General features: G+C 41.7%; 1 protein-coding gene across 1 annotated transcript in view; it reads right to left on the reverse strand.

Moving 5' to 3' along the window:
- LOC126190956 (probable 28S ribosomal protein S25, mitochondrial) overlaps window positions 1-15,514 on the reverse strand; it is a 49,739-nt gene extending 34,225 nt beyond the window's left edge. The window contains exons 1-2 of the mRNA XM_049931615.1: window positions 15,299-15,514; window positions 355-461 (exon numbers count right to left, since the gene is read on the reverse strand). Of these exons, the coding sequence (XP_049787572.1) occupies window positions 355-461; window positions 15,299-15,435 (244 nt within the window). The 5' untranslated portion in view covers window positions 15,436-15,514. The remainder of the gene's footprint in view (window positions 1-354; window positions 462-15,298) is intronic.
- Between the last annotated feature and the right edge of the window lie 11,900 nt (window positions 15,515-27,414).

The raw sequence follows: 27,414 nt of genomic DNA on the forward strand, positions 1-27,414 counted from the left end.
CATGAAAGAGGAAAGCCTTAAGGTAAACGGATCCTGGCTTCCCGCACTGCAGCAAACGACCGTCGCAGGTAGCAAGAGGAGAACTGCACCAGAAATGACCGTGGAGAAGCCCTCGGACGTTGGCGCCCCGGGTACATATAGTCTGCTCCCGCGAGCTCGGCTCCAGTTCACCACCGGCAATGGATGGTGAAGCTTTGACAATGCCAGCCACTCGTGCTGGCGAAATGTCAGTAAAATCATCAGACGAACGTCGGCCGAACAACCCGAGACAGAAGCAAATAGGCAGTTTGTCAACAACTGGGCAACATTGGGTTTTCAGTTACTATACCACACAAAGGTATTGTGTTTACTTACCAAAGAAACATCTTATAAAAGGTGATGGTGTCATGTTCTTGAATGTTGCAACTTGGACATCTGGATTTTTGTACTGAATTTGAGGAAGGTACCAAAATACAAAGTCCCTGTGGAAGAAAAATATATTACTTACAGTTATGAGAGTGAATTATATTATAATATGAGGGTCAATCCAAGTGAAGTGACCCAATAAAAATTAAAGTTTGTTACTTGACCATTTTTAAATATATTTATTTTTTAATATATGATCACACTATAAATGAGAAGTTCTAAACAGTTTTTACAAAAATGTTACCTTGAATCGTTACTGAATGGCAATCAGTTTTATTTGTAAGTGCATGATAGTTTTTCTATTTGGAGACTTAACTGTTAATTTGAATATCTCTTCAATGGATCATGTTACAACATTGCAATTGACATGATTATTTTTAGAAATGTCTCCTCTAAAACACTGTTTATCATCCAAAATACCCTAAATTCAAAAATAAGCAGTCAAAACGACATCCAAATTTTGGTATTGAAAATTTAGAAAATCCACTTTTTAGACCCAAAAGTAATGACCAAAGAATGATTTATCAAAGTGTATTTTTTTCCTCATAAACTACTAGCATTATATAGAGCAAGAACACTGACAAATGTTTCCTTAATTTTTTATAAATTTCTGAAATTTGAAAATCTTTACGAAAAATAAAGTTTGGGCTCATTATCTCTGGTGGAACTAAATATAAAAATTTGATTTTTGCACATTTTGTACATCTATAAGACAGCAAAGTACTGTAAAATAATTTCAAGATGGATACTTAACTGTGAACAAAGATATGAATTTTTGAAAATGAGGAAATAATTCACATAAAACTACAATTGATCTTATGGTTGTTGCCTAATTCATATGTGATATTCGCTACATGCAGTCAATTATTACTGAAGTTAAGGTATTGAATTATATGCAAAAATTCGAAAAATTATTGAACTAAATATTTATATTATCTCAACAAATTTAAAATAAATATTTTCAATTAACATACTTTTGAGATGTAGTGCTTTCTAATCATAGTAGTGATTGCTAAGAACACTTATTTCCTCAGGCAGCTTTAGTGATATAGAATAAGACCTCCCAGTTGCTGTGGTAAGTTCAAGCACTGAAAGCTTCCTTAATAAGTTTTTCATTTGTATCGAAACTTTGTCACTAGCAGATGTTGATGTGTCTGCAAGGTGGTAAAAATGCACAAAAACATTGTTGTTTTCCAAACTTATTCTTTCAAGTCACCATAGTACACCATACATATATGTCACAGAGATATTCAATGTTAAAAACAGATATGTAATTTTACTGACAATGATCCTCATAAATTTTGGTTTCTGATGTTCCATAGCAGTGAACTAAGTTTTCTGCAATGCCAAGGAATATGTGGAATTGATTTGTTCCTTCTATTGCTGTACTGTTTTCAAAACTGGTTGAAGTGTTGTTTTGATGAGAAAACAGGTAATGTCTTTAATATTATCAATGCAAAAGGCATATGTTTCCTCTATTGTAAGAATATGGTCTGTGGGTTTTATTTTTAGGCTGACTGTACTCACTTCACATATGTTGTACTTTCTACTCCATCACATGCATTTTTACCATGGCAAGAGGCAAAAAAAATGCTGTTCAGTCTCCAACCTGAAATCTACTTCGTGGTTGCAAATATCTGAAAAATTCTTTTTCTTACTGTATCGACTACCACTTCCATCTAAAAAGTACATGAGCTTCTCAACCTTGGGAAACTTTTCTTTCATGTAATTTGTTACATACTTTTGAAATACGTTGGCAACAAAAGTGTTGTACTCAAAGTAGTCGCTTAGAATGCAAATTGAAGAAATGCAAACTTTGTCTTTCTCATTTCTGAAGCACAAAACAAACGGATGCGCTGTTGCCTGGTCATTGACCCAGAGTCCGCCCTCGGTAGCTGAGTAGTCAGCGTGACAGACTGTCAATCCTAAGTGCCGGGTTCGATTCCCGGCTGGGTCGGAGATTTTCTCCGCTCAGGGACTGGGTGTTGTGTTGTCCTAATCATCATCATTTCATCCCCATCGACGCGCAGGTCACTGAAGTGGCATCAACTCAAAAGACCTGCACCAGGGGAACGGTCTACCCGACGGGAGGCCCTAGCCACACGACATTTCATTTCATTGACCCAGAGGTACCCTTGTATTTCATCCTGAACCACAAACATTAAGTTTTCTGCAAAATCAGCTGGGACTATGCATTCAGTTTCATAAAGTTGTGCTTTTTTGTCCTTCAAATACTTACTTTGGGTTTTAGAGATTTAGTGGTGACTTCTGAGATTTTCTAAGTTATCAGTTAAAGATTCAAAGCATCCTTCCTGAGATTTAATCACTGTTATCGTTTCAGCCCTGTCGGTTGTGACCCACTGTTTGAAGCTAAAATTACTGGGCATTTCCTCCTAAGATTCGTTAAACAATTCAAGGGTGGTTTTTTTATCATGGCGTTTATTGTACAAACCCCTCATCCAGTCATAATTCTTTGTGTCACAGGCCATTAAAGCTAGTAACTATTTGCAGTTAACATCATTGAGCTTTGCACCGGCAGTCATCAGTTTAACATTTTGATGATATAAACAAACACATATGGAGTGTTTTCCTAAGGAGAGGGCCAGAATACACCACTTACGGCAAAGGTCACAAAATTTTGATCTTTCAATTTTACATTCAGGATGAGCATTTTTAAAAGCTGCATATAGTTCATTTAAATTTGACAGCACTAGTCATTTCTGCTTTGTTACGTTAAATCCATTTATGATAACCCTTTTGCTATCTTTGTTACCAGGGCACACTCTACTGTTTTCATCATCTTCAAAACACTGCTAGATCCTTTCAGTTTGTTTCTCCACTTTCTCCTACTCCTTTTGTCTTTCCTACAACTGGTAGAATGCCTTGTTCTTGCACTAATTTTCAGATTAATCTAACCAAACAATTAGAAATGATGAACTAGTGACCTTTTTTTCTGTTGAGTGCGAGTCAGGGAGTTTTGTTTTTGTGGTTTTAGGGCGCACAACTTCAATGGTCATTAGCGCCCTGACTACTCTAAAAATGCACCGCGAGGCACAAGTTGACAACAACAACTAAAAGGGAAAACACAATAAAAGACAGACGGACAGGCAGAGGATTAAAAAACATCAAATGTCCTTAGCGAGGTTTGTCAAATTGATAAAACAAAGAACACGAGCAGCTGCTCGTGGGTCATCCGCTAAAATGGCATCGAAAGTATTAGGCAGGTTAAGATCGAGGCGCAGTGTGGTAAGATCTGGACAGGACATTAAAATGTGCCTAACCGTCAGCAAGTGCCCACATGGGCAGAACGGCGCCGGCGCAGCCGTCAGCAGATGGCGATGGCTGAACCGGCAGTGTCCAATTCTTAACCTTGCTAAAACGACCTCCTCCCGCCGAGAAGGGCGTGAGGAGGACGTCCAAGCCACGGGAAGAGGTTTTAAGGCCCGAAGCTTGTTGTCGGTAAGTGCAGCCCAATCGGCATGCCACAGCGACACGACGCGCCGACAAATGACCCTGCTAAAATCGGACGAAGGGACACAACAAGAAGCTGTCCGAGGCTGGAGGACCGCAGCCTTGGCCGCGGCATCTGCAGCTTCGTTCCCAGGGATACCGACATGGCCAGGAACCCACATAAAGCTAACCGGCGTACCGACGTCCACCAGCTGCTGGAGAGAGCGTTGGATCCGGTGTACGAAAGGGTGAACCGGGTACGGATCACTGAGGCTCTGGATGGCGCTCAGGGAATCTGAGCATATGACATAAGCAGAATGTCGGTGGCGGCAGATGTAAAGAACAGCCTGGTAGAGGGCAAAGAGCTCAGCTGTGAAGACCGAACAATGGCCATGGAGCCGGTATTGGAAACTTTGTGCCCCGACAATAAAGGAACACCCGACCCCGTCATTGGTCTTAGAGCCATCTGTATAAATGAAAGTCATGTTGATGAACTTCGAACGAAGTTCCAAAAAACGGGAGTGGTAGACCGAACCGGGGGTGACCTCTTTTGGGAGCGAGCTGAGGTCGAGGTGAACGCGGACCTGAGCCTGGAGCCAAGGTGGCGTGCGGCTCTCGCCCACTCGAAAGGTTGCAGGGAGTGAAAAATTAAGGTGTTGAAGGAGGCGACGAAAGCGAACTCCAGGGGGTAGCAAGGCAGAGACATACAACCCGTATTGAAGGTCAAGAGAGTCGTCAAAAAAGGAACGATAAGACGGATGGTCGGGCATTGACAGTAGCCGACAGGCATACCGACAAAGCAGTATATCGCGCCGGTAGGTGAGTGGCAATTCGCCAGCGTCAGCATGAAGACTCTCTACGGGACTGGTATAAAATGCTCCGATCGCAAGTCGTAAACCCCGATGTTGTATGGAGTTGAGGCGGCGTAAGATGGATGGCCGTGCAGAGGAGTATACAAAGCTCCCATAATCCAGCTTGGAGCGGACGATCGACCGATATAGACGAAGTAGGACGGTTCGATCCGCTCCCCACGACATACCACTGAGAACACGGAGGACATTTAAAGAACGGGTACAACGGACGGCCAAATATGACACATGTGGAGACCAGCTAAGTTTCCTGTCAAATGTAAGGCCTAAAAATTTGGTTGTCTCCACGATTGGGAGAGCAACGGGACCGAGTCGTAAGGACGGTGGGAGAAACTCTTTGTAGCGCCAGAAGTTAATACAGACCGTCTTCTCGGCAGAAAAACGGAAGCCATTGGCGACACTCCAGGAGTAAAGACGGTCAAGAGAACGCTGAAGACAGCGCTCCAGGACACGTGTACACTGCGCGCTGCAATAGATGGTAAAATCGTCCACGAAAAGGGAGCCTGACACATCAGCTGGGAGGCAAGCCATTATTGGATTGATCGCGATGGCGAAGAGAGCGACGCTCAAAACTGAGCCCTGTGGCACCCCATTCTCCTGGCGAAAGGTGTCGGACAGGACAGAACCCACACGTACCCTGAACTGTCGATCCAATAAAAAGGAACAAATAAAAAGAGGGAGGCGACCGCGAAAGCCCCATGTATGCATGGTGCGGAGAATGCCCGCCCTCCAACAGGTGTCGTAAGCCTTCTCCAAATCAAAGAACACAGCCGCGGTCGGGCGCTTCTGCAAGAAGTTATTCATAATGAAGGTCGACAAGGTAACCAGATGGTCAACAGCAGAGCGGCGCCTTCGAAATCCACATTGCACATTGGTAAGTAGGCGTCGAGACTCTAGCAGCCAAACCAATCGAGAGTTAACCATTCGCTCCATCACTTTACAGACACAGCTGGTAAGCGAGATAGGTCGATAACTGGAAGGCAAGTGCTTGTCCTTCCCCGGCTTAGGAATCGGGACAACAATAGACTCGTGCCAGCATGCGGGAACATGTCCCTCAATCCAGATGCGATTGTATGTACGAAGAAGAAAACCTTTACCCGCAGGAGAAAGGTTCTTCAACATCTGAATATGAATAGAATCAGGCCCTGGAGCGGAGGACCGTGATCGGCCAAGTGCGGTTTCGAGTTCCCGCATGGTGAATGGTGCATTATAACTTTCACAATTCGAGGAGCGGAAGTCAGGCGGCCTAGCCTCCTCTGCCTGTTTGCGGGGGAGGAAGGCAGGGTGGTAATGAGCGGAGCTCGAAACCTCGGCGAAAAAGCGGCCGAAGGCATTGGAGACAGCCTCAGGGGCCACAAGGACTTCATTCGCGACCTTCAAGCCAGAAACTGGGGAGTGGACCTTAGTGCCAGATAGCCGGCGCAGGCTACCCCAGACAACAGAAGAAGGAGTAAAACTGTTGAAGGTGCTTGTGAAAGCAGCCCAGCTGGCTTTCTTGCTTTCTTTAATAATACGACGACACTGAGCACGTAATCGTTTATAATTAATACAATTCGCCACTGTAGGGTGGCGTTTAAAGGTGCGTAAAGCACGTCGACGAGCACGTAAAGCGTCTCTACATGCTGCGGACCACCAGGGGACCGGTACGCGACGTGGAGAAGAAGTAGGGTGAGGGATGGAATATTCAGCAGCAGCGAGAATGACTTCCGTGAGGTGTGCGACCTGACGATCGCAGCTTGTGAAGGTTTGATCCTGAAAGGTCGCCCTGGAAGAGAAGAGCCCCCAGTCTGCCTTGGAGATGGTCCAACTAGAGGAGCATGGAGAGGGAGTATGCTGCAGGAGATGGATAACACACGGGAAGTGGTCGCTCGAATATGTATCAGCAAGTGCATACCACTCAAACCGGCGTGCAAGTTGGGGAGTACAGATAGAGAGGTCTAAATGGGAATAGGTATGAGATGTGTCCGAAAGAAAAGTGGGGGCGCCAGTATTGAGGCAGACAAGATTGAGCTGGTTGAAAAGGTCTGCTAACAAGGAGCCCCTCGGGCAGGATGCTGGAGAGCCCCAAAGGGGATGGTGGGCATTGAAGTCTCCAGTTAACAAAAATGGTGCAGGTAGCTGAGCAATAAGTTGCATCATGTCTGCCCTGGTAACGGCAGATGACGATGGAGTGTAAACGGTACAAAAGGAAAACGTAAAGGTGGGGAGAGTAATGCGGATGGCAACTGCCTGCAGGCCGGTGAGCAACGTGATGGGATCGTAGTAAATATCATCCCGGACCAGCAACATAACCCCTCCATGAGCTGGGATACCTACCACAGGGGGTAGGTCAAAACGCACAGAGGTGTAGTGTGCCAAGGCAATTTGATCGCATGGGCGTAGCTTCGTTTCCTGGAGGGCTACGACGAGCGGATGATGCAAGCGGAGCAGCAACTTCAAGTCCTCTCGGTTGGAGCGAATGCTGCGAATATTCCAGTTAATAAGTGCCATCGTAAGAAAAGGAAGATGAGAGAAGGGGTCACCTCGAAGGCCGCTTAGGGCCTGGCTTCGAGCGAGCACTGCCGCCGCTATCAGTAGGCGGACAGTCATCGTCCATGGGGTCTATAGGGTCATCGGCCATCTCGGGAGGATGGCCGGGAGGGGGAGCTTCCTCCGCCGGTGAACGGCCAGATGTTCGGCTACCAGCGCTGCGGCCAGGCGAAACGGATGACGGCCTGGGGCGGCAACCGCTGGGTGGCGCAGGAGAAGAAAGGCGCCGTGTCGGAGAAGGAGAACTGTGCTTCCTATGCGCCTTTTTAGAAGGACGTTTGGTGGAAGTACCGGTCGAAGGCTGGGAGGTCGAGGGACGGAGGAAGTCTGCACGGGATGGTTCCTTCTTGAAGGCCCGTGCATCTGACTTCGGGGTCTTCGACTTAGCAGAAGCTGAGGAAGTGGCTGGTGTCTGTGGGGTGATGGGAGGAAGAGGAGACGTCGACCGCGCGATCTTAGCACTGGCCGAACGGACGACCGTGGTGCTGAAGGTCAGATCGCATGTCTGGGTTGCTACCTCCCGGGTAGTCCGAGGAGAGGCGAGGACAGTGCTGTATTTCCCCGCTGGGAGCAGCGTGGGCTTCCTACTAGCCAATAGCTTGCGAGCAGCCGAGGTGGACACTTTCTCTTTGACCCGAATTTCTTGGATACAGCGTTCTTCCTTATAGACAGGACAGTCGCGGGAGGATGCGGCATGGTCACCCTGACAGTTCACACAACGAGGAGACGGAGGTGGACAGTCACCCTCATGGGCATCCCTGCCACAAGTGACACATTTAGCCGCATTGGAGCAAGACTGTCGAGTGTGATTGAAACGCTGACACTGGTAGCAGCGCGTAGGTGTCGGGACATAGGGGCGAACAGAAATAACCTCGTAGCCCGCCTTGATGCGCGATGGCAGCTTAACACTATCGAAGGTCAAGAAAAGTGTCCGGGTCGGTACAAGGTTATTGTTGACCTTTTTCATGACCCTATGGACAGCCGTCACGCCCTGCTCAGCGAGGAAAGATTGAAGCTCCTCGTCAGTCAATCCGTCGAGGGAGCTACTATAGACTACACCACGAGACGAATTCAAAGTTCGGTGGGCCTCCACTCGGACAGGGAACGTGTACAAGAGTGTGGCCCGAAGCAGTTTTTGTGCCTGAAAGGCATTCTCAGTTTCTAGTAATAAGGTACCGTTACGCAACCTGGTACAAGATTTGACAGATCCGGCTATGGCATCTATGCCCTTCTGAATAACGAAAGGGTTGACAGAGGAAAAATCCTTTCCATCCTCAGATCGAGAAACTACGAGGAACTGTGGGGCAGGCGGTAGTACTTTTGTCACTGTTGGCTGGTCACGTTTCCGTTTTTGGGTCGAAGTCGAAAGCGATGGAGTAGAATCCATTGCGGAGGAATCCCCCATGATTGCCAGCGTCTCCGATGGCGCGCTCCTTCCTTGTGGGGACCCTCTCAGAGGGCACTCCCGCCTTAGGTGAATGTTTACACCTCAGGTCACACCTCCCGAGAAACAGACGGAGGGACCAATCGGCATGGTCAGAAGGTATCAGCTCAGGCAATCACCCCTCCCCGGGCCTGGCCTTTACCAGGGGGTACGCGCGTGCCTTACATGTCTACCCAGGGCGGGGACTTACGCGTTACCCCGTCACCGGCTACGCGTCCGAACGCGTGGGTCGGCCTTCAGACACACACAGGGAGGAAGGAAGAAGAGGAAAAAGAAGAGAGAGAGGGAGAAAGAGGACAGACTGTCTCAAACGCCGAGGCGGAGACCAGAGAAGGCAAGGAGAAGAAGGCAATGAGGAAGCAAGGAGAAGAAGGCAATGAGAAGGCAAGGAGAAAAAGGCAATGAGAAGGCAAGGAGAAAAAGGCAATGAGAAGGCAAGGAGAAAAAGGCAATGAGAAGGCAAGGAGAAAAAGGCAATGAGAAGGCAAGGAGAAAAAGGCAATGAGAAGGCAAGGAGAAGTCAAGGGAAAGAGTAAGGAAGACAGTGAGGTGGAGAAGAGCAAAGAAAGGAACCAACAAAAGGAAGGAAGAAACGAGAAGTGAAAAACCAAAAAGACCACGATTATAGGTCGTGAAACCGTCCGTCTCCGGACACAGGCGCTAACTACCCCCGTGAGGGGGATGGACTCCTTTTAGTCGCCTCTTACGACAGGCAGGAATACCTCGGGCCTATTCTAATCCCCGGACCCGCAGGGGGGGCGAGTCAGGGAGCAAACTCTTCAGGTGTCACTGAACACCTACTTTTCAACTTCTCAATTTAGTTCAAATATTCAGTGTTGGATGATTCTGAATGTAGATTTTCTTCTTTTTTATAAATATTGTTGGTATCTGCATTATTAAAGCTTGATTCTAAGTTTTTTTCCTAATTTTGTCTGAAATTCATTGTACCTTGCTTTCAATAGTTGCTTTTCTTTTTCTGCTATTCAAGTCTCTTATTTTCAGTGCAGGACATACCTCTAAATTAGAACAACAAAAATCCAATTTGCTAATAGCTTTCTCAGGAGTATAAATGTAATTAACAAGGTTACATGCTTCTGGTGCTGGATCACAATACATATTTTTGAGTAACAATTTGGGCATAGAGAATTTCCACATTAAGTTTCACTTGGGAAGCTGTTTTACTTTCACTTAACAGGGACAAAAGTTCAAGTTTCATTTCCCTCAAACCTTTAATTAATGGCTTTTTATGAACTTTGAGTAGATCAGAGCATTATTTCCAAAAATTTGATTGCACTTAAGAATATTTTTTTATGATACTCACAAAGTGATGATACAGAAAAACCTATTCGTTAATTAAACAAAGTTTGACTCTCTTCATCAAAGTCATTAACATTTTTTAATGTTTTTTGAAACTGAACTGCAAAATGTTTTGCGACACACTTCACTTACTATATGTCTAAGATAGCACTATTCATCCATTCTGTTGCATTCCAATTAATCTTTCAAATTTATTTAGTATTAAATTGTAAAAATTATTTTAGTTAATTAAAAATTACACTCACAACAAAAGCACATAAAATATTCTACACTCTCAGTGAAGTAAGTATATCTACTGTAACGGACTGACTACAGCAGCGCCACACTCTGCAAATGTAGTGGGGGTACACAGTTCATGTACAGACTTGTCACTGACTACTGGGCTCCTTTGCAGACTTGTAACTCTGTCCACTGAGCTCCTGTTACATTTGTCTTGAGGAGTAAACTCATGCATAAAACTGTACTCTTCTCAACAATACAGAAATTTCACATGTTTATTCTTTTACTTTTACCATTTTGAACTTGTAATAATGTGCTACTTAATTGACAATAAACATAGATGTAAATGGGCATTTTTTTAGAACTAAAAGAAAAGCTCCAATCATTTAATATTTTATTAATAAAATAAATAATACTAACTAAACGTAAGATGATAGTGTTATCTAAATACAGGTTACAACTAAATTTTATCACAACGAAACAATAAACCATTTAAACAGGCAACAACCATTAGATCAATTGTAGCGTAATATGAATTATTTCATAATTTTCAAAAATTCATGTTTGTTCACACTCAAATACCAATGCTGAAATTTTTACAGTACTTTGCTATCATATAGATGTACAAAATGTGCAAAAATCAAATTTTTGTATTCAGTATTTGTATTTACAAAAATACCAAACGGGAAAGCGCTAACCCCCGGTTGCTTCGTCAGGAAAGAGGGAAGGAGAGGGAAAGATGAAAGGATGTGGGTTTTAAGGGAGAGGGTAAGGAGTCATTTCAATCCCGGGAGCGGAAAGACTTACCTTAGGGGGAAAAAAGGACAGGTATACACTCGCGCACACGCACACATATCCATCCACACATATACAGACACAAGCAGACAAGACTTGGTCTTTAAATATGTCTGTTTGTGTCTGTATATGTGTGGATGGATGTGTGTGAGCGCGAGTGTATACCTGTCCTTTTTTCCCCCTAAGGTAAGTCTTTCCGCTCCCGGGATTGGAATGACTTCTTACCCTCTCCCTTAAAACCCACATCCTTTCATCTTTCCCTCTTTCCTGACGAAGCAACCAGGGGTTGCGAAAGCTCAAAATTTTGTGTGTGTGTTTTTTATTGTGCCTATCTACCAGCGCTTTCCCGTTTGGTAAGTCATGGAATCTCTGTTTTTAATATATTTTTCCCATGTGGAATGTTTCTTTCTATTTTATTTATTTACAAAAATAAATATTTTAAGAGGTATCTAGCTCTCAAACTTCACAAAAAATATAGATTTTAAAATTTCAAAAATTTATAACAAATTAAGAAAACATTTGTCAGTGTTCTTCTTCTATATAAGGCTAGTAGTTTATGGATCTAAAAAGTGGATTTTCTAAGTTTTCAATACCAAACTTTAGAGGTAATTTCGAATAGTTAGATTTGAATTTAGGGTATTTTGGGTAATAAACAATGTTGCAGAAGAGACTTTTATAAAAACAAATATGTCAATTGCAATGTTGCAATTTCAGCAAGCGCAGATATAACCAAATCAACACTAATGTCTCCAAATACAAAAACTGCCATGCACTTACAAATAAAAATGGCTGCCATTCAGAATAAAACTCTTTTGAACTTCTCAATCAAGTATAATCAAATGCGTATAAAAAAAAAAAAATTAAAAATGGTCAAGCAACTCTCATTGGATCACTTCATATGGATTGAGCCACGAATGTCACAGATTATTTTAACCATTATTATTAATGAACTAGCAAGAAGAAACAGATCAAAGCCATAGATACTCTGTGACCACAATGGCATTGAAAAAGAGAGCATGACAGAGAGACAACTGAAATACTAAATGTTTTTTCCAAATCCCTTTCACTGAGGATTGAATTGTGGTTCCTCCTTAAAAAGCTCCACAAACATCAAGATGATGGATACTGAAACAAGCGACCATGGGATAGAAAAGAAACTGCAATCACCCAACAGAGGAAAAGGCACTGTACCTGATGGTGTATTGTTATGAGTATGCAAAAGAACTTGCTCCTCTTCTAGCTGCTACATAATATATGTCACTGGAGGAGTGAAGCATTCCTAGTGATTGGAAAAGGTGCAGATCACTCCCACTTTCAAGAACAGTTGTTGAATATATGCACAACACAATAGGCCTATATGTCAGATACTAGTCTCCTGTAGAATTTTGGATGTTTTTTAAGCTCCCTTATCATGATATTTCTGGGAACTGAAAATCTCTTTAGGAATCAACATGAGTTCTGAAAACAATGATTGTGTGGAATCCTGTTCCCTATTCAATCATGAGATCCAGAAAGCAGTAGATACTGGCACCCTGGTTGACGCCACACGGCTTGAAATGTGTTCGATATGATTCTGTACTGCCACCCAATGAACAAAATAAGAGTGTACAGAATATCAAGCCAACTATGTGAGTGGATTGACAAGTTTATAGCAAACAGAACACAGCATGTCATTCTCAACAGAGAGAAATCTTTAAATATCAAAGCACAACATGCAATTGTACACAGAGAAGTTGCAAAACTGAAAATTGTATAAATACGTAGGAAGACCTGGGGAGAATTGATGCTAGCTGCATGGACTGATAGTTGACCCTCAACATAAACAAATGTAACATACTGCACATAAGTAGACAGAAAGGTTCATTGCTGAAAAATTTCACAATTGTAGGCCAATCACTGGAAGCAGTCACACCCTTAAAATACCTTGAAGTATGCATGCAGACAAGTAATGTGAAGTGGAATGACCACATACAACTAACTGCAAGATAGTCAGATTCCAGACTGAGATTAATTGGAAGAATACTCAGAAACTGTATGGTAGTACATATACAAAGGAGGTAGCTTACAAACCCTTTGTTTGGCCAATTCTTGAATACTGCTTGCCAGTCAGGGATCCATATCAGACAGGGTTGACAGATGAAATAGAGAAGATCTGAAGAAAAGCAGCAAATTTCGTTATGAGTTCATTTAGCAAGCACAAAAGTATCACAGATATGCTCAACCAATGCCAGTGGCAGATAGTGCAAGTACAGTGTTTTGCATCATGACGTGGTTAGCTGTTAACAAGTCTGAGAATGAACATTCCTTGCAGAATCAGTCAAACACTGCTTCCTCCTAAATGTGTATTGTGAGAAGTTCATGCAGAGAGATGCAAGCTCACACAGAGGCTTACCAACACAACAGTTGCTCTTACCATGAAGAGGGTAGTTACTCAAAGTCAAGGGAAAAAAATTAAAAGAAGTCCAGAGTATTACAGGTGTGAGGAGGAAGATGGTGCGAAGAAGCTGTTTTTAAGAGTTACTGAGAAAAAGGAAGATAAGAAAAGATGAAGAATGTGAATAAGCCAGAATGTAAGTAAATTTGAATTACAGTGCAAATGAAAACATGACACGGGAGTTACAACAAAAGTATACGACAAAAAAAACAATTAAGTTCTGACAATATAATGTAATTGCATACTCACCAAGCTGCGGTTGGAGAAAACACACACACACACACACACACACACACACACACACACACACACACACACACACACACACACACACACACACACACAGGTTTAACTTTCGCAAGCTTTGAGAGCCTGTGGCTCCTTCTTCTGGCAGAAGAGTTGAAGGGGAAGGAAGAGGGGCACAGGAAAAGGATGGGGAGTTTAAGGAAAAGTGGTACAGCACAGAAAAGTCAGAACCTTGGATCGGAGAGACTTACTGGATTGGATGAGAAGGAATAACTGCACCAGACAAGATATGAAAACACGAGAGTTTAAAAGTGGAGACAGGGTAATATGCAAGACAGAGATGACTGGTAAAACATCGTCTACGCACTAATAAGAGTGAAAAGCTAAGTTGATTGTATGTAAGAGATGTGTGTGTGTGGGAGGGGGGGGGGGGGAAAGGACAGCGAAAAATAGACAGATCAGTAAATGAAAGATGGAGAAAACTCAGAGAGAAGAAAGAAGTAGTTACTATGAAGAAAGGCTGAGATGGAAAGGATTAACGTAAATTAGGGTCCTATGGGTGGCGAGAACCAAGGGCGTGTTGTAGCACTGTGGAATTATGAGAAACTGGTGTCTGGGGGCAAAATCTAGATGGCGCTGAGATCATGACTGTCATGCTGTAGGCTAGAGCGTTCTCTGCAACAGGATATTGTTTGTTACCAATGTACATTCTCTGCCTACGCCCATTCATCCTAACTGATAACTGGATGTTAGTCATGCTGATGTAATTAAGGCAGAACATAAAAATAATATTCATGTGCTTCTTTCCCTCTTACCTATAATTCAGAGTGGAGCTACACACGCAGTTAAAAGGGTATGCAACATGATTTTAAACAGTGATACACTATCTAATGTCTAGAATGGAAATTCCTGTTAATTACAAGGCAAACTGTAGTGTTTGCTGTAAAACTTCCTTACTGTTACGTACTGTAAACAGGGTATTCAACTTTAATTCAAAGAAAAAAATCAATTAATCAAGAAAATAATTAGCTACCAATAGGAGATAAACAACAGCTATTTAATGTTTTGTATGGCTGGTGTGACAACAGTTTTTATCAAAATAGGATCATGGAACAACGTACGCCTAAGTATGGCCCCAATCTTTCGACAGTCAAAGGATCTCTGGAAACCCTTTGTTTAAGAGGAGGTAATTATGTTTTTCTCTTATGTCGTGCTGCAATAATCATACCGCTGTCTGGAGCAGTTTTTGACACTGCTATGTAATTTGATGCTGAGGCACCTGACATGTTGTTTTCACTAGCCTTCCATATTACCATCATCACAAATGTTTTCAAATCTACTGTAGGTAAAAGTTACGTATTGGGGCCACGTTACATTTTTCAATAAGTCGCGGGCGTAAGCATTTGGCTTCGCTACGTCAGATATGATTTCTTGTTTTAATGGTTCACAAACGAGATTCCTCGCGTACGTTCTAACATTCGCAGCACTCCAGCAAACATAGTTTTACGTAGAGTACTACATAAGTAGACGAAGGAAAGCTTTCAATGGTGATTTTTATATATACTTTACATTCGACGTATGCAACTTCACCTTGCTCCCTGATGATGATCACCAGATGTGTTGTAATTAACCGTAAATATCTTTACTCTGGGTTTGAAAATAAGTTTTCCTGCTTCAAGATACTTCAGAGTCCTCCTTATAGGTGCTCGCCCTTTCATAAACGGCATTGCTTATATTTAAGACTTGCCGGTTCACACAAACAACGCACAAATGTAAACAAATACTACCGACCGTCACCAAAGATACTCGTAGTCGTCACGTACAGAAGTACACTTGTTGGTTTCGGCAACAGTAGTTTCGATTTGATAGTCGATTGTTTTAAACAAAAATACTTATGTAAGTACATCACAAGTAAGTTCTGAAAGTCTATTACATTGACTCATTACTTTCTTCTCTCGGTCTCATATTTGCTACTAGTAAGTATTATCTAATTCATTTTACATGATTATGCTGAGTGTACTGAGAAATGTTTAATAATTTCACCTGACAGCTTAACGAGCTACCCTATTCTTCACAACTTCCTTCTGGAGCTGTTAACAGAGTGAAGGACATACGAGGTGTGACAATAAAGTAATGAGACTGATATGAAAAAAATGTTGCTTACCGTTTTAGTCAAGTTTAGTGTTCTCTCCTTCAAAGTAGTTCCCTTCTGATTGCACACACTTTTTCCAGCGCTTTTGCCATTGATGGTAACATTTCTGGAACTCATCTTCTGTAATATCCTCCAAGACCCTCGTCACAGCTTTTTGGGCATCTTGTGTTGTTTGAATATGGTGTCCTTTGACTGCCATTTTGACTCATTAAAATAGAAAAAATCTGGTGAATAAGGTGCTGAAATGTTTTGAGGTTAAAAATTGCTGTACTGACAGAGCAGTATGGGATGCGCATTATCGTGATGCAGAACCCAATTATCAGCAATGTTGGCACGGACTCGAAGAACTCTTTTACAAAGTCTTTCTAAAGTTTCTTTGTAGCAATATTGGTTAACTGTCTGTCCAGGAGGCACCCACTCTTTACGAAGAATTCCCATGGAATCAAGCATGCATTTCACTTTTGAGCACCATTGCGAACTTTGAAGTTTTGTCTCTGGATCGTACTGAAAAAACCAGCTTTCATCACCAGTGACAACATGGCTCAACAATTCTGGATTGGTTTCCGTTTGCTCTAACATATCGGCTGCAACATTTTTCCGTGTTTCTCGCTGTTGTGGTGTGAGATTTTTGGGAACCATTTTTGCACAAATCTTTCTCATACCAAGATCCTCAATTATTATTAGATGAACCGTTTCTCGAGTGATGTTCAGTTCTTCTGCAATCTTTTTCATGGATAATCTTCTATCAGATCGTATGAGTTCACGCACCCTGGCCAAGTTGACATCTGTCCGTGAGATTGATGGTCGTCCACTGTGGTCTTCATCTTCAACATTCGTTCTGCCTTCACTAAGCATTTTATGCCAACGAGAAACTTGAGCCCTTGACATAACCTCCTCTCCAAAAACCTTCTGAAGCACCCAATTTAACGCAAAAAGAAAAGGAATACCATTGCGCAATATTGTGCGGTTCCATTTCCGCGACAAGATGCACAAATATGTGTTAACTTATTACAGCATAACTCACGACTGAGCAGTTGCATCGATGTGCCACTTGGACTAGAAGCAGCTTATAAACCAAAGTCAAAGATATTGTGCCTAGGCAAGCCTGCAGGGTTGCCACATCTTGTAAAGAAAATCAGTCTCATTACTTTATTGCCACACCTCATAGTTTGATTTGAAATCAGACTGGTATATGAACTCCTATTTCCTCAAGGCGTCTACTTCCTCTGTCAGATTATCTACATCTACCTCCTCTTTACAAGTGCTTAATAAATTACATATTTTCGGCACATCCAGTGGCAGTTGGTGTATAAGAGGACAAGAGCACGCGAAGACCCTAACTTTTGACGCCTTGCTGATTTATTATTAATTTTTCTTTGATTCTTGTTAAACATAACACAGATGTGGTAATCTGAAATATACGCCACTTAAATCTACCACTGTATGCTGTATTGTTATTCCTCTAGACTCCTTGGAACTTGGCATCAGGGTCACGAGTGTGCCTTCAGTTGTGCTCGTTTTAAGGAGCTTTTGCACATGTGCAACTGGCATGACATAATTGCCTTCTAGGTCAAATACATACGGATATGATAAACAACATGCACGGTTTACGATGCACATTGTCAGCCCTCGCCACTCAAGTAGCAGTTTATGTCAATGCCATCTGGTGGTAGCACACTGCAGAAGACTTTTATCCCCCATTCGCTTAGCATAAATCCCGCTAGCATACTCCTCAAATATGGCAGTTCGCATTCTATGCAGCAAAATGAGATTGGGCGTGAGTGTATTTTACACTTACACTGACAGAAAAACCTATTTTGTGGATTTCAGATTACACCATTTCAGCAGGTTTGTTTCAACTGCGCTCAAGTGACAATGTTGGTATTCCATTTCCACAAACGGCAATTTGTGTTTGAAGTCGTTTGTTTGCTGTGCAGGAATCAGATTTCATGTACAGTGTCAACAAGAACTCTGTTGAATCTATTTTAAACACGAAAAGAAAAGTAAATTAAGACAAAAAGTTAGCTGCAAAGGAACTAAGGCCTCCAAGACCAGATCAGTTGATTGAAAATGTGACAAAATCAAATAAGTGTAGCTACAAGCAAACATTTAACAAAGAAGTGTACAATATGTGTAAGTGGTTGAGTGGGTGCCAATGTAAGAAGGTCTGATTTTTAGCTCGGAACATAATTTGTCCACTAATATAGGTATGAGAGTAGGGAAAACTATAACATGATTTCATTCCTTCCCTAATCTGTACTTAATTGTGTACAGAACAACAAAATTCTACAAAACAGTTCCTTCCTTACTCAAACAATTTACTCATATTATTGCTATTATTTTTAATATTATTGTTACTGGCAGTTCTTGCAGTTACATAAATTTGTTCATTATCACAACTATTCCATTGCAGAAGCTATTTTACACTCTCAGATTTATCTCAATCTAAAGATCTGTGTACAACCAAAATGTATACTCACAAGCCGCCACATACATATCTATGAGGATGAGTGGCAGCAATCCACAATCGTTGCATGCATGTGCAGAGCGAAAACGCCATTCTGGCAGCACTGTTGAGTACTTTCAGCCGTTTCTCAGAACCAGAAAGTCGTTTGAAACAGCTCGAAAATAGGCAATGACTTTTTGGAATCGTCAGAACTAGTTCAAGGATTTTTGGTAAACTACAGTCAAACTCCTCCAAAATGCTAGCCTTGAGTATGCATACAGTTACTACTTTGTATCCTGTTTTGCGCTTTTGTACAGTGAACCATTCAATTCGTATCTTGTGTAATTTTCTTCAGGTACAAATTCTCACTCTTTTTTTTTTATAGGTATCCGATATTTATTGCCTCCTTCCAGCTGGGAGTTTTTCAATAAGTATCGTTTTTACAACAGCATTCCTAAATCACGAGTTATCCAGTTATAAAAACTAAACATTACAAGAAAAGTCACTGTAGTTAAAAGGAAGAAATTAACGATTTTCATACATTTAGATTGGTGGGCTCTATTTCTGCAGAACTAATAATCAATGTTATACGCTGGCAGTGTGAATTAGGAAATATTATTGTTATAAGACAGTGTTCAAGTATACAAATTAAACATATGTTTTTAAAATTTTGTCTGGCAGTTACTGAAATGACGAAAGGTCTCGTTCCTTATACTGAGTTCATTCCTTATTTATTTTTAATCTGGCAGTAACTGCCACTTGGTACCTGCTTTCCACGATTTCGTTATGGTTGTTATAAAACGACCACTTTTGGTTGCAGCTTCTCAGTGAAGAAGAGTTGCATGCAACTGAAACAATTTGAAGACAGTAGTTGAAGTCTTGTATCATGCTGCGCTATATAAATAATAATTTGTGGAGGTGTATGAAGATAAATTTACTTTTTTATACTGTGTGATTATGGATACAATGAGTTGAATCTTTCTTTCATCTTTTATTGTCATCCAGTGAATTCTAATAAAGGGACTGCTGGAAACACTAAATGGTTCAAATTGCTCTGAGCACTATGGGACTTAACACCTGAGGTCATCAGTCCCCTAGAACTTAGAACTACTTAAACCTAACTAACCTAAGGACATCACACACATCCATGCCCAAGACAGGATTCGAAACTGTGACAGTATTGGCTGTGCAGTTCCAGACTGTAGCACCTAGAACCTTCGGCCACAATGGCCGGCTAGAAACACTAAGTGATGCATGTAAATATAACATATACGTCTATTGAGTTATGTGTTATTAATAGTATGTGCAATTCACAGCATTCCTTGAGGTGTGAGTTGCAAATATGAATCGAAAACGATGTTCAGCAGTGTAAATATTGTGTCTTAAACTGTAGGCCTTTGTGCCTATGAGAATTACATTGTAAACTGTTGGGGCTTCATTGCCCAAAAAAACCCACTGTTATATCAGGTTGCCTGTAGAAATTTGTTTTTAGCAGTTATTATATTGTAATTCCAATGAATTTAGAATTTATCATTTTCTGTAACAGTGAATGGATTTTCTGATACCACACTCTAACTTCTAGCAAATTATTTTAATGAGCTCACCATGGGTTTTCAAATATTCCATTAACATTAACACTAAATAGTAAAGCATATTAACTGTTGTTATTAGTATCATAATAAACAATTAAAAGTAATACATTTTCTCCTGGAATATGTTTGTACTGTGATACCACTCAGATCAAATCAGTGCTGAAACATTACATGCAACATTGAAACATTTGATTTCAGTATTAACAGGAAGTTAAAAAATAAAGTGAACACCTGATTTACTTAGAACTATTGTACCCTATAAACCTTGTAGATATTACTTCTTTGAAATAACCTTTGACTATTGAAACAGGAATACTGAATAAGGATGAATGTAGATTAGCCTCAAATTATGTAGACCACATGTGGTGAGGATATGTGCTACTAACATAAATGGTGTATAAACGAAAACACTAGCATTCATATATTTAGGAGTAGTCAGTGTCATGAAGCACTGAGATAGTACAAAAAGATACACACGAGAAATTCGTCAAGAGGACAGTGCAACTGAGAATTACTCTGTGTTACACATAGCTTTGTAATTTCCAGAATCCCTTGCCATTTTAGACACTCTTCGTTTTGAGAGAAATTCACTCTTAGTTATGAGAGAAATGTTGAAATTGGTAAGCGTAAGAAGATAAACACCTCCCCCCATCCCCCCATAGATGCCAGAGTAGAGTATGTGCAAGTGAGGCTTAGTTTATTAGGAATTAGGTATGATGGGAGGATGGTACTTATTGTGGCTTTATGTGTGTTACAGAGGCTCCTGGATGTAAGAGAGATAGAAGCTGCAGATTCAAGATTCAGTTCTAGGGTAGATGGTCACAGTTACTGTCTTCCCCCTCCCCCTTCCCCCTCACCTTAAAACATAAAATGGCAATCAGTCTTACTTTTAACATGCCACTGATGCTTATGATTTTAGTAATAATAACAATAAAATGAGTAAAGTGTTTCGCCATGGTACTGTTATCATAATTTGATTACATCAGTATATCACTTTAGTGTAATGGCTGAGAAACTGCAGTTCAGAGACATACAGCACTAGGGAAGCATTCGCCCAAATATTTCAGATTTAGTTGAAACTAATATTACTGGAGCAACATTCTCAACAAAGAATGAGGATGTTAAAGACTTTGCTTTACATAGATCTATAATAGCAACAAACTCACACAACTTTGACAAAGTGACATTCTCTACATAATAAAGTTGAAGTGTGCACTCGTCATTACCAGTATTTCACTGTGATCTATGACTGTGAACACATGTCTGCAGTCTAAGTTACTCAAGCTTATAAAAGATGGGGATAGGATTGCTGATTCTTTCTGTTACTTTCGTCTATGGACAGGAAAGTTGGGCTTCCACTGGTTGGTTTCTAGTGGTTGGGACTGATGGTGTTTCCCTTTCTGTGATGGCTTACTCAGCTTCCTATAGTTTGCTAGTTCTATGTGTGCACAAAGAAAGTTGGACCTGTTGTTGACAGCAAGTACAGTCAGCCTGTGAATGGACACCCATCCCTTGCTGGAATGTTCTCTGCAGGAAGTCAGGCCACAAACCCATCCACAAAGGGCAACCTTCTGAAGCACAAGTGAGAATCACTCTGTGTTACATATAGCTTTGTAATTTCCAGCTTTGTAATTACCATTTTCGACACTCTTAGTTTTCATGGTAATTTATTATCCAAAAGTTATCAGAGAAATATTGAAATTGATATGTGTAAGAAGATAACCACCTACCTCCCCCCCCCCCCCCCCCCACACACACACGAATCCATGCAGAGAAATGAGAAATAACGTCAGTTGGGACTTCTATGTCAGCATCTGTGATCATATCACCCCTTGAGATGTTTTCTTGTTTCCACAAAAGTTATTCTCTTGAAGCATGGATACATACACGCATTTGAAAAAATATTCTTAAGGCCCTTCTGATGTCTCCCAGCGCTAAGCAGATCAAATTAAATCATACCCCTTCTGAAGTTATAATGTACTGTTGCCTACTATCAGTAGTTTGTTACAGTGAGAGCAAAGTTTTGTGGGTTTGCTGGATAACAGATGACAACGGCTGAAAAATAGCTTTCCTAAGCACCTTCTGATAAGCTATGAGTTTGCACATACCGTGTCACACCATCAGAGGTCCGTTACAGCCAGAGAAAAATGAATGGGGTTTCTGCTTAACTGATGATACTGGCAGAAGAAACCATGTCCAACATAAAGTATAGCTAAAATTACCTCCTCACAACGAGATGGACAAAATAACATTGCTCTAGCTGTAGGGATGGGTTTTATCTTCCTGAGCTTGTTCCCACAGAGAAACGACCAGTGTTCATGTCAAAATGATAGAACGTTTCTGTGTATTTAAGTACCAACACTGAGATCGCTGTCTGGGTAGCAGAGCCATCAGTATAAATTAAATTGCGCTACGAAAATCGTGCACAGATCTCCACAAAATTCGAGCAAACAATCGTAGCCTGAGTAGAGTTCTTTGGGAGCAAAGTAAGTCCAAAGGATACAGGTCTCTGCACAGAACTGAGAAGTCAGTGTGTAAAGATTCTCACTACTCAGGAATGTAGCAGGATAGCTAAATGAAGCTTTCAAGGCATAATACAAAAATGAATTCCAGAACGGTAGAAGGAAGCAAACTTTATCTCATATTTGAGATCAAGGAAGTTATCAAAACAGGGAGGACTAGATGCAGGCAACTGACAAGCACATTTGCAGTGGAGGTCATCATAGCAGAATGACAGTCATAATTTGGCAGCTTCTACATAGACATAAATGAACTGGTGGGAAATGCATCAGCAGGCAAACGAATTCTACAACTGTCCATTATGTTACAGATGCAGATGAACATACAACTTAGGGGTCGATACAAATGAAGAACGACTGTGGTGTGCGCTGAAATTGCCACTCAAATAAACAGGTCCATCTAGAGCTGCAGTAGACTGAGAAATCGTCGATGAAGAGAGAGCCTGAGATGCCTAGTAAGAGATATTGAGTACATAGCAAATAAGATTACACCCAACGTGGAGCCCTGAGGTTCCCTGACTAAAGAGCTCCAATAAAGCTGAACATATGCATATGTTAAAAACCTGATATTTTAAAAATTCCAATAAAGTGTGAGGGCTGGCCTCAAAAGCCCCATTCAGGCGTTGTATGAAGGATTCCCATCATCCAGCACGTGTCAGATCTTTTCCAAATCAAAAAATACAACTACAATCTAAAGCTTCATTGGACGTTGATTAGCAATTTCTGTCACTGTAGCCATTATACCAGCCACCCATTGATAACTAATTTCATAACCTTTCAGGCACTACTGGTGAGGGATATGGGGCATCAGTTTGAAGGACTAGATCCGGGCAGAGTATTCCATCTTAAATATCTGTTCTTCCTTAAGAGTCATAAAAGGCCTCGCAGTCGTGAGTGAAGGTTTAATAGTATGTAGTGCAGGTACGATAGTGGTACTACTTTAATGCTCAGGGATTTTACAGTTGGGGCGCTGGAGACCACAGGAGTGAGTGGCCTTTTTATCAATAGAGCTTTAACTGGCAGAGGGTTGAAAAGAAGGCTTTCAGATGGGAGAATTTCGGATGGAAAATTTTATTTTTGAGTAACAGCAAGTGAGACCTCTTCCTTCACACAGATCCCCTGTATAACTTGCTCATTGAAGTACACAGACCATTTGTGGGATGGTGTGCCATTGTCTCCTATGAAGTAAATGTAATGAGAGGATGGGCATGTGCTATCTTTCTCACGTGCATCTCTGTCACAATTTACACATCTGGCTGAATTTTTGCAGTGTATGTAAGTATGATGGAAAGACTGGTAGTGGTGGCAAAGCACTGGATTTGGTATATAGCACCTTACTTAGATGTCCTCATAGCTCACCTTTATTATTGACGAGAGCTCTGCCTGATGGATTGTAAGTAATGGGGAATGGGTAGGCCCTAATTCGTTACCTGTTCTCTTTGTATCTTGACAGATTACTTTTATGTCCTGATCGGAAAGCTAACTTGGGTTTCTTCCTTGGTCAGACCGTCAAGCAGTCAGGTGGTAACAATTCCAAGCGAGAAATTTAGTTTGTGATAGTTCTTTAAACCGAACAAAGTTCAGTGGAGGAATAAAGTGTGTGATAGTTTTTGCCCAAAATGCACTGGCTGTCTCGATTAACAGGGTTCCATTACATAGGTGAGGGCATGGCTTCACTGGGCCTGCAATTGTGTAGACTCTTTTCTGATTGATGAACGGATTTACATTAACGATACTTTCAATATCTTCCATGTGTGACCCCTTGAAGCAGCAGGGTGCTGAAAGATCGTTATTTCCTTGATTTCACTCCACATCTGTTTGTTAGATGGAGGTTGACAGGACTGATTTGGTGTGTTCATTGGGATTTGATGTCTCATAATGGCCAATGTTTCCAATGGCACACTCCTTTCTTCTAGAGGTTCATCATGGAGATGTAACTGGTGTATGTTGGGTAAGGATGAGCAAGTGGTACTCTGCTGAAGATTGGCAGAAGAGCAGGTGATGAATGCAGCCAGTCGATTGTTAGAACACTTTATTGAGCAACACGAAGAGACATGATTCAGCACATCTGAAACAGACAGACCACAGATGACAGGAGGAGATCCCTGGTACCCGGCATGCTGATATGGATGCACTGAAGCAGGCATTCCCCATGAATGGCAATGTTGGCTCAACTATCACAGTACAATGATGGATTGTGGCAAATGATTGCTGGATGGTGCGCAGCAGCGAGGTGATATCTGTGTGCCCCATTGGACACTCAGGCAGCAGTTGTTGGTTCGTGGCATGGTGGAAACAGTGTCACAGATGTGGCAACAACTGACTTAGGCTGTGCATCTTGGACAACCCAGCCATGATGACTCCATGATGGGATGGTCCTGGTGGTTTCAATCCCCAATTTGTAAGGGGTCCGTAGGCCCTTACTATAAGTTTGCACTCGGCACAGGTCGAGGGGGCAAACAATCGATAGTGTGTCGTGTTGCGAGAGCGAGTGTAGAGTTGAGTCAGTTCTCAGGTTGTGGGCTGAGCCGTGTGGAGGCCTGTTGCTATAATGCAAGGCTGTACCGACAAACGGAGTGGCCATCACCGCAGTTTAACCCCTTTGTGTTAGAATAATACGGGGAAGTGAAGAAGTATAACTGCGAGAGTGATCAGTGATATTCTGTGCCGATATTTTTGGTTTCGCGTCTACCGCGCCGGCATCATTTGGATTGCAGTGTTGGATTGCAGTGTTGGATTGTATTAGTGTGTGACGAGTGTGAATAATGAAGAAGCCTGTGCTGAGATTAGCCATTATTAAATATGTATGACGAAGGCAGTGGCTGTCTCCTTTTTCTTGTGTTTTTGAGACGAATATAGGTCTTGATTAGTGAAGCTGTGTTGTTATTCTCCTTGTTACCAGACATTTCATTATTACAGCATTTGAGAAGGACAAAATGGAATGTAACAACTCCGTAGCAGTCAAATCCGATTGCCAGCCCCATTAGGTACACGGTCACATTAATTAATAATTATTGGGCTGCTATTCGGTCAGATCAGATCAGATCGGGTCGAAATAATAAATCGGAGGTGCTACACCTTGGCGACCGTGACAGGACGTTGTTCAGTTTTTGGACGAATCGTAAAGAACAATAGGTAATTTTACCTTGCTTGACGCGAGAAAATATTTTTCAATTTCGGATCGAGACAGAGCATAAACTTTGAAATCGCGACACGAAACAGTGCATTTTTGAACAATACGAAGTAATAGCGTCTTACGATTGTGACTAAACTGTTTTTTCTTGCCATATTAGATAAGAATAATAGCGTCGATAAACTGTGTTAGAATGTGCAAACGCGCAAATCCGCGCGAAAAACTGTGAAAAGTGAACACTAAAGAAAGACACGTGTGAACATTACAACAGCAAAACGAACTAAGAATTCGTCACGAAAGCTTTAAAGAAGTGTTTAATAGTAATATTGTGACTGGAATTGATTTTTGAATAGTGAAAATTGGGCAAATTTATGTGAACCTATAAACTGTTATACAGGCGGAAATTTATGTGGCGACGCAATTGTTGAGTGATGTCACGCAGACCCGTGTAGCAGCCACACCAAAGAGCTTCGATCTGCAAGGTGATTTCACACGTCATCCCAACTACCTGTGCAAGGAATAGTTCAAGCACAGACGCACTACACCGACGGTCTTCAGCGCGACTTCGAGACACCGAGCGCCGACCCGGCATGTAGCGGCCGAACTACAAACTACGCCCGCCTGCAGCGCCATGGAGCGGCCGGCTGAGAACTACGACGTCCCGCCGCAGCGAGCAGCGCGACTTCGAGACACCGAGCGCCGACCCGGCATCTAGCAACCGAACTACAAACTACGCCCGCCTGCAGCGCCACGGAGCGGCCGACGGAGAACTACGACGACTCGCCACAGATCTTCAGCACGACTTCACGCGGCTCCGGCGGCAGTACAGCGCCACGCCCACTTCAAATGTCAAAACATCGCGACTCGTGGTAACGTCAGTTGGTGAGTGAAGACGACTGGTTAGCATAACATTAAATTGCAGTGTGCAGTCTTCGCGGTAAATAAACAATTGTAAACGGAATTTCACATTAGGAAAAGTGCCCGATTACAGTAATTTCCTAAAAGTTTGCGAAACATACTCTGAAATATAGCATACTTATTTATGCATACTCCGTTGTCTAAATGGTAATTATACAGATATGCTCATTGTTTTTGGGGATTTTACATTTATAGATTTTATGAGTGGTGTGATTTATCTTGTTTAGAACATTTCACATAAGCTGTGTATGTGAGAATTGATATTTGAAGTTATTAGCTTTTGAGAGTTGTTATTTTCGGTATTCGTACGTATTGTATCAATTTTGGGATTAACTGAAAATACTGCAGGTACTGTTTGATTAGTTTCATGGTAATTAGGAGTGTTTTGGGTTGCTAGAGGTTATTTTATATTACTTGCCTGTGCATTAAAAATAAACCAAACATGTCTACTGAAGATAAGCAGGTTTGTGAGGCAGTAGTTGAAAGGAAAGGGATAGGACAGGAAGACAGAGATGATTCAGGAATCAGTGGTTATGGATTGTCATTAGATAGCCCATTAGCACATTCATCTAGTTATCCCGAGACACCGGGACAAACAACGAGAAATAAGTCAGTTTCAGAGGGTGCCGATGTGTGGTCGGTGTTGCCAGACTTGCTAAAGGAGGTTAAGGAAACTAGAGAAGAGGGAAGAATATCCCGAGAGTCATTAGAGAAAAGTCTCAGAGAATCATTAAAGGAAGATTTACAAGAAAACAACGCATCACTAAAGGAAGATTTACGAGAATCATTAGAGAAGGGTTTACAAGAAACAAGAGAATCACTAAAGGGTTTACAAGAAACTAACGCATCATTAGAGAAAGGTTTAGAAGAAACTAACGCATCATTAGAGAAAGGTTTACAAGAAACTAACACATCATTAGAGAAGGGTTTACAAGAAACTAGAGAA

Source organism: Schistocerca cancellata, chromosome 6 (assembly GCF_023864275.1).
Source record: "Schistocerca cancellata isolate TAMUIC-IGC-003103 chromosome 6, iqSchCanc2.1, whole genome shotgun sequence".
Taxonomy (NCBI): Eukaryota; Metazoa; Arthropoda; class Insecta; order Orthoptera; family Acrididae; genus Schistocerca; species Schistocerca cancellata.